This window comes from Camellia sinensis, chromosome 7 (genome assembly GCF_055761805.1).
Source record: "Camellia sinensis isolate YWXY chromosome 7, ASM5576180v1, whole genome shotgun sequence".
NCBI lineage: Eukaryota > Viridiplantae > Streptophyta > Magnoliopsida > Ericales > Theaceae > Camellia > Camellia sinensis.
Genome location: NC_138967.1, coordinates 181,558,313 through 181,572,409, shown reverse-complemented (window position 1 = coordinate 181,572,409; position 14,097 = coordinate 181,558,313). Strand labels below are relative to the sequence as shown.

At 34.5% G+C, this 14,097-nt stretch overlaps 1 protein-coding gene across 5 annotated transcripts; it reads left to right on the top strand.

Moving 5' to 3' along the window:
* The first annotated feature begins 6,153 nt into the window (after positions 1–6,153).
* LOC114305975 (G-type lectin S-receptor-like serine/threonine-protein kinase At4g27290) lies at positions 6,154–13,533 on the top strand. Of its 5 annotated transcripts, none has more exons than XM_082880030.1 (8): positions 6,154–6,503; positions 8,565–9,752; positions 10,773–10,916; positions 11,010–11,176; positions 11,798–12,008; positions 12,369–12,606; positions 12,684–12,834; positions 13,023–13,533. In XM_082880030.1, the coding sequence occupies exons 1-8, from the start codon at positions 6,488–6,490 to the stop codon at positions 13,326–13,328; spliced, it is 2,421 nt and encodes an 806-aa protein (XP_082736156.1). In that variant the 5' UTR covers positions 6,154–6,487; the 3' UTR covers positions 13,329–13,533. The 5 variants fall into 5 exon arrangements, with proteins under 5 accessions (XP_082736156.1, XP_082736158.1, XP_082736157.1 ...); XM_082880032.1 differs by having other exon boundaries at positions 6,157–6,503; positions 8,955–9,752; positions 11,019–11,176; XM_082880031.1 differs by having other exon boundaries at positions 6,158–6,503; positions 8,955–9,752.
* The last annotated feature ends 564 nt before the right edge of the window (positions 13,534–14,097 follow it).

Sequence of the window (14,097 nt, the reverse complement as noted above, 5' to 3'; positions counted from 1 at the left end):
TATTATTATTTTTATTATTAGTACTATTATTATTATTATTATATGTTTTGAATATATTTCTGCATATCAAAAAAGTTTTTTGCTTTAATTTTTTATTTTTAAAAATACTTCATGTTTCACGTTTACAAAAACATAAAAAAACTAACGTGTAACTTAAGAAATCTCACTTTCAAAAGTGTTAAACTCAAAATTAATTATCAATAAATAAAGACCCAATCCGACGCCACTCCATTGACTTGACTAGAACATGAAACCTCACCTTATTGGCACATATGTTCTATCCTCTCACAACTACTTCGACTAAAGTCTTGATTCAACATATCTTTATTTCAAATTCAAAAATAGTTAGTATTTGTACGAGAAAGAAATAAATATTTTCGTATAATTTTGTTGATTAAGATTGCGCTTCTCCATATGTTGTTGCTATACTCTCTGAAAACACAAACGTGAACTAGCCGGCGGGTGTGTACCGGATACCTCTCTGATGCCTAAGTCAGCAAAATAGACAAATAGATAAAAAGCTCTGTGTATTCGGGAATCAAAATTGTGTTACCTCTCCATAAGTGATGCTATGAGCTTTTATAGGTTCCGCGTGGCACAATCCTAGTAGGACTCTTACTCCTCAATGTAGAGTCCTTCTTGGAATCACTCTCCTGAAAGTTAATGTCTATCCTTCAATACCCCTCACTGCTTAAATGAGATGGTTTTACCTCGGTTGGATGTCAATACGACCGAGATAACATGGCCATGCTAAAGCTGCAAACTGGACCGAGCTCTACCTAGCTCGGTTCTTCCTTTCACTGTCAGTTACCTCGGTTTAACATGTTCCAACGAGGCTGTTAAGACCATGCTAACCACACCGAGTTAAGACCGAACTAACCTATAACATGGTCCTGAGAAAAAGCTCAACATACTGGCTCAAGATGGTCTGACTGAGCTAACTGTTACCACGCCAACAGCGACGACCGAGCTAACCACCAAGCTATTTCGGACTGAGCTAATTACAGGGCTCCTCTACACCAGACCAATTATAAGACCGTTTTTACCATGGCTCACAGAATGGCCCATTACCCAGCTCGGGCCAATTTATATATAAATTACCCTTTCAGTACTAAAAATTTTAAAATTCAAATTGATGTAAAAATTGTGAACTGCTGATTTTAGATTTATTAATAAGTTGCTCCCATTTAAATACAATTTTGCTTTTTTTTATTTAGCCTTCTTGTATAATTGACCCTAGCTAATCATTTTTTTTTGACTAATTTTGGCCCTTTAAAATTTTGAAAAATTTATTAGAAAATCTTCTTCTAAATACTTCTATTCAAATTAATCCATAACATATTATTGTATTTCAATAAGTTCCATTATTTGGACATTTGATCTACAAATTCTAATTCTCATATTTAAGATATTTTATAAATAACTTTATCTTTACAAATATTTTTTGCATCCTTAACAACTTGGTATGCACTATTTTGTACTTTTTATATAATAAACTTTAAAAATTCATAATTTTTGTTGTACATATTTTTATTTTTATTAAATTTATATTTTTGAAACCTAGTTGACGAGATCTATCAAATAAGATCTCATTTGAATATATAATTTTATAAAATACGAATAAATAAATAAATGTGACAATGTGATTGTTCACATTATGGAACATTCGCACTGTTATTGTGAACATTAATGCGCATTTTACTCTATTATTATTAGTGGTATTTTAGTAACTATATCACTTATAAAACTTAGTAAAATATAAAAAAATAATTTGAATTAAGTGAAATATAAATGGTGAAGAGCGGTTTATAAATAAATACATATTGAATTTTTTGTTGTAACGCAGTTACAAGTCCTCTTTTGTATACGGATGGTTAATTTGTCTACTTATAATGTTAGCATCTCCATCAAGATAGTTATTTTTATTTTTTAGTTAAAATAATGAGTAAATTATTAAATTCCAACCCCATCAAACTAGCTATTAATTTAGCTATTTTAGTTTTGATGAATTTGGCTCAACAAATGTAGCTAGTGGTTTAGATTAGTTAAACATTAAAAAATATTACTTTTAATAATTTTGGAATTAGTTGTGTAGAGTTTATAATAATAATAATAATAATAATAATAATAATTTCTGAAAAAATGTTTAAATAGCATGACAAAAGGATAAGGAGTTTGTTGGAGAGTGTATTTAAAATGTGTATAGTCAAAATAGAAAAAGTAAATTTTAAACTAAAATATAACAAAAACTTAACTATAGTTTGATGAGGATAAGCATTAGGGGAAAAAATCTCAAAAAAACATTAAAAAAATATCAAAAAATTACTATAAAAAAAATTCAAACATTTCAATAAATGACGATTATTGATAGAATTGAAAATTTATTTTCAAACATATATTAACTTTTTTTCTATCTTATAAAAAGTCAAAAATTACATACCCAATAAAAATACAATTTCTAAACTAGGCCTTGTATTCAACAAGTCACTGGTTCAAAGTCTTTTTTTGTCTTAGAAGAATTTAAAGAGTAAAGAATGGAGAAAGTGGGCGTTGGTGTGTACACATTGATCACCAGGTGTTCGCTTGTGGTAAGTTTTTAATTATGAAACAATATATATATATATATATATTTAAGATGTTGTGGATATAAAGTCTCGGTGTTCTATATCGGGAATGTAGGGGGAGTTCTTGAGATATAAAAGTAAAAATCTAAACTCTTATATAGTACCAAGGCCTTTTCCTGGGTGATAAAATCCCTAACAGAACTCCTTAGTTAAGCATGCTTAGGCTGAAGTAGTTTTAGGATGGGTGACCCATTGAGAAGAACAAATCGGCGTAGCCCAAAGCGGACAATATTGATGACATATGAAGGGTTGGGACGTTACAAATGGTGTCAGAGCCGACTCTCCAGAATATCGAGTATGGGCCCCTGGCGTCTCTCGGTACATGTAGGCGGGCTTGTGAGCTAGCAGGCTACTGCACAGGGATGTGCAACCTTAAAGAAGGTGGATTGTAAGTTCTCGGTGTCCCACATCGAGAATGGAGAGGGAGTTTCTGAGTTATAAAAGTAAAAATCTAGATCTTTATATAGAATCGAGGCCTTTTCCCGGATGGTGAGATCCCTAGTAGAACTCCCTAGTTAAGCATGTTCTAGGATGGGTGACCTATTGAGAAGAACAAATCCGTAGAGGCGTGGCCCAAAGCGGACAATATCGATGATGTGTAAAGGGTTGGAGCGTTACAAATGGTATCAGAGTTGACTCTCCGGAGTACCGAGTGTGGGCCCCTAGTGTCTCTCAATGCATATGGGCGAGCTTGTGAGCTGGCAAACTACTGCACGGGGGCGTACAGCCTTAAGGGGGGTGGATTGTAAAGTTGTGGTGTCCAACATCAGGAATGAAAGGGGAGTTCTTAAGCTATAAAAGTAAAAACTTGAACCTTTATATAACATCGAGGCCTTTTCCTAGGTAGTGAAATCCCTAGCAAAACTCCCCAGTTAAGCATGCTTAGGCCGGAGTAGTTTTGGGATGGGTAACCCACTGGAAAGAACAAATCCATGCTGGTATGGCCCAAAGCGGACAATATCGATGACATGTGACGGGTTGGGGCGTTACACCACGCGAACCATTATGCACGTGACATGTGTAAACTACTACCCCATAAGGAATCAAAAGTACTCACACTACTCACACTTGGGCCCGGGTGTGACTTTCTTTACACCATAACCATACACGTGTCCAACATCTACGAATGGATGCTCCAAGCAGTTTTTCCTATTCTCACAGGTCCTTTGAGGTAGAGGGAGATTAGATAGATGGGTCGCTGTTCTGGTTCCTGTTAACCAGAACAGAAACCAGAACAAAACACTCCAACTCTTTTATCCTAACACTTCTACAAGATCTATCACCTCTGTTAACCCTTCTGTTCAGGTACCTTAGCTTTGATATTTTTTCTCTCTGTTTCTCATACCTACGAACAAACTTCACCAAAGCTGACAACTGGCTCTCTTCCCAAAGTCCTATTTGCGACGTCAAAAAATGATCTAGGCACATTTGAGTGAACTACCTGTAATTCTCCGGATACTCTTCTAAGGAGTACAACATTATACACCAAAACAATCAACAACAAAGAAAGATAGAAAAATGAGAGACGAAACAAGGTATCAAAAAACAAAGCCACCACAATATCTATGCCACTGCAAAAACATATTCCTCTACAATATCAAATGTTTTCTGGTATAAAATAAATAGCAGAAATCTTTGTGTACAAGTACGCAAATTCCCCATTCAAAATAAAGATGAAACACAATCATTTTCTCGCCTTTGCTTTTTGTCAGTCGCTTTGTTTTTATCTTTACTTTATAACCACGCAAACCATAATACACATGACACGTGTAAACCACTACCCCATAGGGAATTAAAAGTACTCACACCACTTACATCTAGGTCTAGGTGTCACTTCCTTTACACCATAACCATAGGCGTGTCCAGTATCAATGAATGGACGGTCCAGATTCGCCTCCCGGAGGGGGGCCGTTGGTAATATTAATACAACACCCCCCCAAGTCACACCAACTTACATTGTTCATACCAGGTTTTTTATATAATAGGGAGGCCTTGTATGGCTGGTGCGAGTTTACTGTTCTCTATTAGAAAATACTTCGTCAAGCCTCTTTCCGTTTCTATGCAAAAAAATATTTTCCTCACATATCCATAATGCCCTTGCCCAAAAGAACAACTCCTAGATCTCTTGCAATCATTTCACCAACTAACCTGCCTACTAGGGCTGTGCAAAATACCGCCCAATCTGCTAAAACTGTACTGATCCGCATTAATTCACACCGCTTTAACAGCTAACCACAATTTAAACTTTAAAATTTATAATCCGTCTTTTAAACCCCTCCGCTCCGTTATAGTTAATATATATATATATATATATATATTTTAACCTCCAATGAAATATTAAAATAAAAATGAGTGTAAGAGAGATTTAAGATATGAAATTTATTACAAATTAGTAGTTATATATATGAAAACATATTATGTAAAATTATTTTGTGTTATATATATAATATTATACAAATTAATGTTATATATTATGCAAATGTATGATAATTAGTTAAAATATTCTTCTATCTGCCAATCTGTCAAAAACTATCCAAACCGCAATTTGTTAATCCGCTAATCCACCAATCTGCCATTCGGTTTGTAAGTTTACTCTCAAACTGCGACGAACCGCACTGCGCACACCCCTACTACCTACCATACTACATACTCATCGCAAGAGAGTTCCACGAAGATGGAAACCTACACCTCCATGCCATGGTGCAATGCACCAAAAAGATCCAAACCGTTACATTTGACAACAGAGGTGCAGCAAGGTTGCTGAATGGGATTGAGTTAGAAAATAAAAGATGTGACCGCCAATCGGACAAAATTATAGTTAAGGGTATAAAATTAATTGAGAATGTTCAATTGGGACAAGATGCAAAGGAAGAAGCTGTGATGTTTCACGTTCTTTTTTTCATTATAAGTGATAATAGTCCGTCAGATTCCATCCTCACACCTGACAAGGTATTTATTAGTGTTGATGAGGGTAATTCTAAGACTTGGATTGTTGATCCTGGTCAATTCAATAGGTTTCATATCCTAAAGAAAATGAGATTCAAGTTTGTTGGTGGGAAGGACAAAGAATACATTCGATATAGAATAGAGATTGTGGATTGGTTCTTCCCAGTGGATGTTTGGACGGACTAGAAAGATACGTTGTTAGAAAATGTAGGGAGTATTCAGAAAGGTGCGATATATTTAGTGGCTGTTACTGTAACGAAAAATAATGCAAAATTATGTTAAGGAGTTAAATATATTTTAAAATTGTTTAGGATCGTTTTTTTGATAAGCAATTTTATTTGTAACATTTAGGTGGATGGAGGTTGATGATATAAAAATTAGTATTGTTAATGGTGTTTTAGCAAGTGATTTTAGTTTTATTGAACTTACGTTACCTAATTTATTTTCTCAGTTAGGTTGAGATATAAACAAAAGAGTATTAAGATTGATAAAATATTGACAAAATATTTTCCCTTTACACGCCTAATGCAAGTGGGTTGGTCAGAATACAAGTGTATAATCTGAGGTTAAATGGTAATGACAGTCTACAAGCATATTTTATTTTCCTTGTGGATTGTCAACACGAACTAGTCTGTTATGGGAATGATTTATTTTCCCTACACCATTTTAAATTTATTTCTTTCGTCACTATTTCTGTATATTTTCGTTTAGGGTTCAAAAAGCTCAGATCCGTACTGAACACAACATCATTGTGAAACGGAATTGCTAGAAATGAAAAACTTCGATTGTTTTGGTTCTGATCAAAATCTGATATTTGGGACGTTGATGTGGTGGCCTAGAGTTGCAATGGTTGGAATCGGAATAGGAAGGAGGACTGAACATCAAATTTGTGCCATGCCTACCATCTATTCGTTAAAATGTTTGTATGGAGAGGTCAGTATATTGGGTTGCTTTCGTGTAGTTTTTGGGTGTTTTGCATATAGTTGGGTGTTTTGTGGGTTTTTAGCATATGATTTTGAAAGGTGTGCTCTTGTTATGTTCTGATTCATCTTCTCTTTGCTGATTACAAGAAAGAACAAAAAATTTGAAAGACTAGCCTGAGTAATTTATGTGATTATAACCTATGTTATATGCACTCTCAAAATAAATCAAATATTTTTGTTCGACATTGGACAATGTTGTGTGATATGGGTTTAATAGACTCTTCTTAGGGCATCTTTGCATCAATTTTTTTACCAAATTTGAGTAAAAGCTCCCTTTAATATCAAGTGTTCCAACGTAGGGTTTTGCAGCTTCATCAAATCACCGGTCGGCTGGGCAGACGATCGGCTAGTGTAATTTTTTCACAAATTTTTGCCTTGAGGTGGTCATCCGGGCAACATCTAATGGTGAAAATCTAACAGAATGAACAGTGATTTGATGAAAGGCATATTGACCCCAGTTTGATGAAAGAAAAGTGAAATTCTGGATTTGATGAACCGTTGGAGGCGCAAAAAGTAACTTGTTTCATTAAATTTAAATTTGATGATGGATTTGATGAACCATTAAAGATGGTCTAATATAATTGTATCTGGGTAAATTACATTCACCGCTTCTGAAATTTGACAAAAATACAGTTCAATTCTACAAGTTTGACATAATTATGTAATTTCCCTTTTAGTAAAGTAAAACCATCAAAACTAATATAGATGGTGGGTAGACACATAAATAAACAAATATAAATATATATTTTACTGAAAAAGACATGATAATATTATCTTTTCATGCACACGGCTCATGAATTACTAATGAAAAAGGACTTAAGTGTTATATGAATTAAAATTTCTGGCGAGGTTGGTGTTTTTTTGTAAAAAATGTGAGATTAACTGTATTTTTTTTAAATTTCAGGAGAGGTGAGTGTAATTTACCCTCTGTATTTAACACTATCATTATATAAATATGTTATTATATGATTCTATAAAAATGAATAAAATGTCTTTTTTACACTGCATATTATATATAAAATTACGGGGGACTTATGTCTAAGTCCTACTAGGTGGACTTATTGTTCAATAGGTCCTATGATAATTAATAACATTTTTCATTAAACATTATTAAAAACATCACTAATTGTTAATTTTCAGTGACAGCTTGAAAATTTTGTCACAAAAAATGTCACTATTATAAGTTTTAGCAGTAGTTTTTAAAAAATCGTCACAAAAAAGGTCATTAATTTTTAACTTTTAGTGACAGTTTGAAAAATTCGTCACAGAAAAGAGTCACTAATTGTAAGTTTTAATGACAATTTATAAAAAGCGACATGTACCAAGAATATCACAAAAAATTATTTTTAGCGGCGATTCTGCTAAGACTTATTTTCAATAGAATTTGATAGGAATTAAGTTTAACCATTAGGTTCTATTGATAGTTTACCCTAAAATTATTTTATCTCACATAATAGATAAAAAATTTTGGACAACCAGTTATCAAAAAAAAAAAAATAAAATAAAATTGACCCACTTTTTTGCATACCTTAAATTTGAGGTTTGATGTTTGACATCTATATATGCATCTGCACCTAACACTCGAACTGTAACAAACCAGATTCCGTGTAACATAGAATGTAACTTCTCCTATCGCATTTACAAGAGTCCAACTTTACTCTGCTGTAGGAGCTCTTGAGTCTTCATTTATAAATTGAATAAATAATCGAAAACAGAGGAGTTTCATGAATTTGACATTAGACCATCAATGGTAGGCTTCAAAGTACCTTTCTTTTTTCCTATTTATTTTCCTCTTTATGTGATTATAAATACTCCTATCTCTTAGAAATAAAACTCCCACCGAAGACTTACTGTGTTGTAAAAGTTCTTGAGTCTTCATTTATAAATTGAATAAATAATGGCAAACAGACGAAATTCATGAAATTATCAGACATTAGACCGTCAATGGAAGGCCTCAAAATACCTTTCTTATTTTCCTTTTTGTTTTCCATCTTAATAATCTCCAACGCAGGAGACACTGTGACCAAAACCCAATCCATTACAGGCCACAATACCATTGTTTCATCTGGTGGAAGCTTTGAGATGGGTTTTTTCAACCCTGGCAATTCCCAGAATACATACTTGGGAATATGGTACAAGAAAATTTCTGTTAGGACCGTTGTATGGGTTGCCAACAGAGAAATTCCACTTGTCAATTCGTCAGGCATCTTAACAGTAATCGACCCTGGAATTCTTGCCCTTGTCAATGGTACCGGCAGTGTCATTTGGTCTCCCAATGTGACAGGATCCACACAGGACCCTGTTGCACAACTTATGGAGTCAGGAAATCTTGTTGTGAAAGATGTAAATGATAATATTTTGTGGCAAAGCTTTGATTATCCGTGTGATACTCTTTTACCAGGCATGAAGCTTGGCAAGAACTTTGTAACTGGCCTTGAGCATCACCTCTCTTCCTGGAAGAGCAGCGATGATCCAGCTCAAGGTGAGTTTACATACCGGTGTGATCCTCAAGGATACCCACAACAAATTCTGAACAGTGGTTCTGCTGAGCTGTTCCGAGCTGGGCCATGGAATGGCATCGGATTCAGTGGGAGACCAAGCCTTAAATCTAATTCAATCTACACATTTGAATTGGTTTACACCAAGGAGGAGGTGTATTATGATTATAAACTCCTCAGCTCAGATGTTTCAAGGCTTACTGTGAATCATACTGGCGTTGTGCAGCGCTGGACGTGGATTGACCGAACCCAGCAATGGGTCATTTTCCTGACTTCACCAACAGATAACTGTGATACCTATAAACTGTGTGGTCCGAATGGTAACTGCAACGTTGGAAACAATCCAGTATGTGATTGTTTGAGTAAATTTGTGCCCCAGAACCAAAAGGAATGGGGACATGGAGATTGGTCTAATGGGTGTGTTCGGAGGACACCGTTGGATTGCCATAATGGAGATGGATTTCTCAAGTATTCGGGCTATAAAATGCCGGACACACGGAACTCCTGGTTTGACAGGAACATGACACTTGGGGAATGCAAGATGGTATGCTTGAAAAACTGCTCTTGTATGGCTTACGCAAATTTAGACATAAGTAGTGGTGGAAGTGGCTGCTTGCTTTGGTTTAAAGAGTTGATTGACATGAGAGAGTTAAATGCAAATGGGCAAGACATTTACATAAGGATGGCTTCCTCTGAGTTAGGTAAGAATTCATAACAAACACATAGATTAGTGAACATAGATTGATTAGATTATACATATGCAAGAACCATGTAGTTAACTATACTGGACTTTAACATTTCTTAATTAAAAAATTCTTCACTATATTCCTTTTCTACATCTAACTACAGTACAGCAAAAAAAGAGTTCATTTTGGTTTCATCTTGAACGTCGATTTCTGTTGTCAGTATGCCTCGAATTCGATCTAGATAATTCTTATTACCTGTCTCAATCCACATGCCCAGCCTGGTAGGTCCAACTTATATTTGTTGTTGAGTCTGTTTTGACCTAGTTTATTATTTTTGGATTTTTGTATGTATTGGATTATTTCAGAGTTCTAGGGTTTATGATGATCAAAGCTTTTAAAGTTGAATCCATAAAGCGATGCGTTTTACCCCTCGTGAGACAACCCATAAGCATTTCTAATTTTAGTTTTATATTTAGTAAAGAAATAAAATATCTTGAAGTAGCAACAAAAATATTAAAAGTTAAACATAAAAGTGTAAATACTTTTCTTCTCAAGGCACCGAAATCGAAATTAACGTCCTTAACTTAAATTTTCGAGTTTCTCACTTGAGCCTCAACTTTTTTTTTTACATGATTTTTCCTATGAATATAGTTGACAAAGAGGTTATTCTTTTCTTATGTTTAAACAACCTACTAGACTAAGTTTAACAAGAGCCTAACAAGCTCTTCATATGCTTATGTGCGAAAGGCATACAAAGTGCACCTGAGGCGAACACCTTAGACTGTGATGCTCAAGTATTTGGGGAATATTGGCTAGAAAGCAAAGCCTCAATCTGCATAAGCCTGCAAATTCTTGTGTGCTTGTGTGTTTGTTTTGTTTTAGCTTTTCTCATCCCTTTTGCCATAATAATTTCAAAATATAGAAGGTTTTCGAGGGTTTGAAATTGAAATCAATCCCTTTAAGTTTGTGCTTTCATGATCATATTATCTAACCGATCAATGGAACATTTCTTTTTATGGATTGACGATTCAACAGTCCAACAAGTCAGCTTGAATGGCAAGAAAAGAAAGATAGTAGCAGTGACCTTGGCATTTTTAATTGGACTTTTTCTGCTGGGTATGAGCCTAATCGTGTATCTCCGAAAAAGGAAAAGGAATAATTCACAGCTAAGAAGAGAAGGTATATATCCCATGTATGTCATTCTTGGCAAACTTTGTAATGGTATGTTACATTTTTGGAACTAGTTGTCATATTGATATCCATTCATCCCAGGCTTTGCAGGAAATCTGATGCACAACTCTGAACAAGGTCACACTGACAAAAGCCAAATGGAAGATCTAGAGTTACCATTGTTCGACTTAGCTGTAATAGTTAATTCCACAAATAACTTTTCAATCAACAATAAGCTCGGAGAGGGTGGTTTCGGACCAGTTTACAAGGTAGGTGCCTAATTCAATCATTCATTCAGTTTGTTTCTCAAAACTTCCCATTATATTCACTCAGAATTGATTACTCTACATTTTAAAAAATTTAATAAGCACTCATTTGCATTTAATAAGAGTTTTATTATCTGAACTACCTCCAATGAAATATGATGTAGAATGACTTTCAACATAGACGTTGTGCTAAGCATGGGGCAGAAACAAACATTGGGCCCTTTAAAAGAGGTGTCAAACACCACTTGAAACATAACCAAAAATCTCTTCTGTCATAACCAAAACAACAACCACAATAACGAAACTCCACTTGAGGCATAACCAAAGACTTCTTCGGTTATAATCAAAATATTTACCACAATAGGTCATATTAAGTCATAACCAACACCACATTGAATCATAACCAAGTCATAACCAACAATACAATGGGTCATAACCGAAGATCATAAACTTTGTAACTGGGACATATGATACCCACCTTTTTGGAGGTGTGCATTATAGAATTTTTCGAACAAACATTATATTGAAGAAAAAAACACGAAGGAAAAATACAGAAAAATAAATGTGGCTTCTTTCAATGGAAACATATTGCACCTGACAAACAAAATGGTTCTCAATTTTCAGGGTATGCTGGAAGGTGGACTAGAAATAGCTGTTAAGTTGCTTTCGAAGAATTCCCAACAAGGAGTTGATGAGTTCAAGAATGAAGTTATTTGCATTGCCAAGCTTCAGCATCGAAATCTTGTAAAGCTTCTAGGATACTGCGTTCAAGGAGAAGAAAGGTTGTTAATATATGAATACATGGCCAACAATAGCTTGGACTCCTTTATTTTCGGTATGGCTTTCTTAAAACCTTTATCTCGTTTCATTCTACTGCATAATGGAGCAATACTGTGACTATTGTCCCATTGTAAAAGATGAATTGTGAGGTTCACAGCCAAAACGGAGGCACTTCTACTTTACCAACCGGTGACATTTTTGTCTTTTATGCCCCCTTCAATTTGTAACCTTTCCATTTTATGAATCTAAGGATGAAGGTCTTACTAATTAACTTCTTAGCATATGTCCAAATCTAACAGACTTTCTCCAATGCAAAATTATTATGTTTTTGTTTAATGTAATCATTTTGCATATGTACTCAGAGAACTTAACTACCATCTAGCAGCTTAGTTTAACTTGGGCAAAAAATGGACAGATCAATCAAAGAAGATGCTACTGGATTGGCCTAAGCGCTTCCACATAATCAATGGAATTGCTCGGGGGCTTCTTTATCTTCATCAAGATTCCAGATTTAGAATTATCCACAGAGACCTGAAAGCTAGCAACATTTTACTAGATCATGAGATGAACCCCAAAATATCAGACTTTGGCTTGGCTAGAATTTTTGGAGGAAATGAGACCGTAGCAAATACTAAAAGAGTAGTTGGAACATTGTAAGAATCTACTAACCAGTCCAAAATTTTACTTTTAACTATATAAATTGGTTTATTTGTTCATTGTTTTCTTGCAGGGGGTACATGTCTCCAGAATATGCAATTGAGGGACGCTTCTCAGTAAAGTCTGATATATTTAGCTTTGGTGTTATGGTATTGGAAGTGGTGAGTGGGAAGCGAAACTGGGGATTTTGTGACCCAAACCACCACCTCAACCTTCTTGGGCATGTAAGCATATAGAGTTGAATCATTTTTCTTTTGAAGAAGGAAAATTATATAAAAAGAAAAAAAAAAAGAAAAAGTGATTTCTTTTAAAATGGAAGATCTCAATTCAATTCCATCATTTTGTATAATTTATCTAGAATTACTGTTTGAAAATTAGAACAATTGCTTATAAATTGTTACCAATTGTTCAGGCCTGGAAATTATACAAGGCAGGCAAAACTACAGAATTGATTGATGCATCAATGCAAAACTCATGCAATCTACCTGAAGTGTTGCGTTCGATTCATGTCGGTTTGTTGTGTGTGCAACACCGGCCAGAGGATAGGCCTAACATGGCGAGTGTGGTTTTGATGTTGGGCAGAGAGGGTGCACTGACTCACCCCAGACAACCTGGTTTTTTCCCTGAAAGAAATATTCTTGAAGCAGAGTCAGAAAGAAGAGAGATTGAAAAATGTTCAGCCAACATGGTCACTATAACTCTGTTAGAGGCCAGATAGAAGACAATTCATGCTCATGTTTAATTGTTATATGGTCCAAGACCTTTGAGTTTGTTTAGATCATGTACATAATATAGATTTTTTAAATTATTAGCTTCCAATTTTTAAATATATTGTAAATTTGTTTTGTGAAACTGTTAATAATTTGTGAACAAAGTTGAACATATTTTGTTAAATAAACTGTAGCATAGTTTTTTTTTTTATATATATTTATTAGGGGTGTGCGAGGTGCGGTTTGGGCAGTTTGAGAGTAAAATTACAAACCGAATGGTGGGTTAGCGGATTAGCGGATTGACAAATTTCGGTTTGGGTGGTTTTTGGCGGATTGAAGAATATTCTAACTAATTATCATACATTTGCATAATATATAACATTAATTTGTATAATATTTTTTAGATATATAACACAAAGTAATGTTACATAATATGTTTCACAGATATAACCACTAATTTGTGATAAATTTTATATCTTAAACCTCTCTTACACTCATTTTTACATTGATATTTTATTGGAAGTGAAAAAATATATACGTATTAACTATAGCGGAGTGGAGCGGTTCGGTTGGCGGATTATAAATTTTAAAATTTAAACCGCGGCTAGTGGTTAGAACGGTGCAGATTGGTGCGATTTTAGCGAATTGGGCGATATTTTGCACAGCCCTAATATTTATTATGCAAATGTACAGAATGGCCTATTTGGTCAAATATGCTATCACATAGTTTTTTTGTTATGCAAATGTACATAATGCCTTTAAAAATTATATTTGTGA

Excerpts from the sequence above, each read along its gene's own strand:
- LOC114305975 (XM_082880028.1), top strand. The coding sequence starts at position 8,471 with ATGAAATTATCAGACATTAGACCGTCAATGGAAGGCCTCAAAATACCT. Across the intron at positions 12,009-12,368 it reads CTTGGACTCCTTTATTTTCG|ATCAATCAAAGAAGATGCTA; the intron begins GTATGGCTTTCT and ends AAAAATGGACAG. Across the intron at positions 12,835-13,022 it reads ACCTCAACCTTCTTGGGCAT|GCCTGGAAATTATACAAGGC; the intron begins GTAAGCATATAG and ends CCAATTGTTCAG.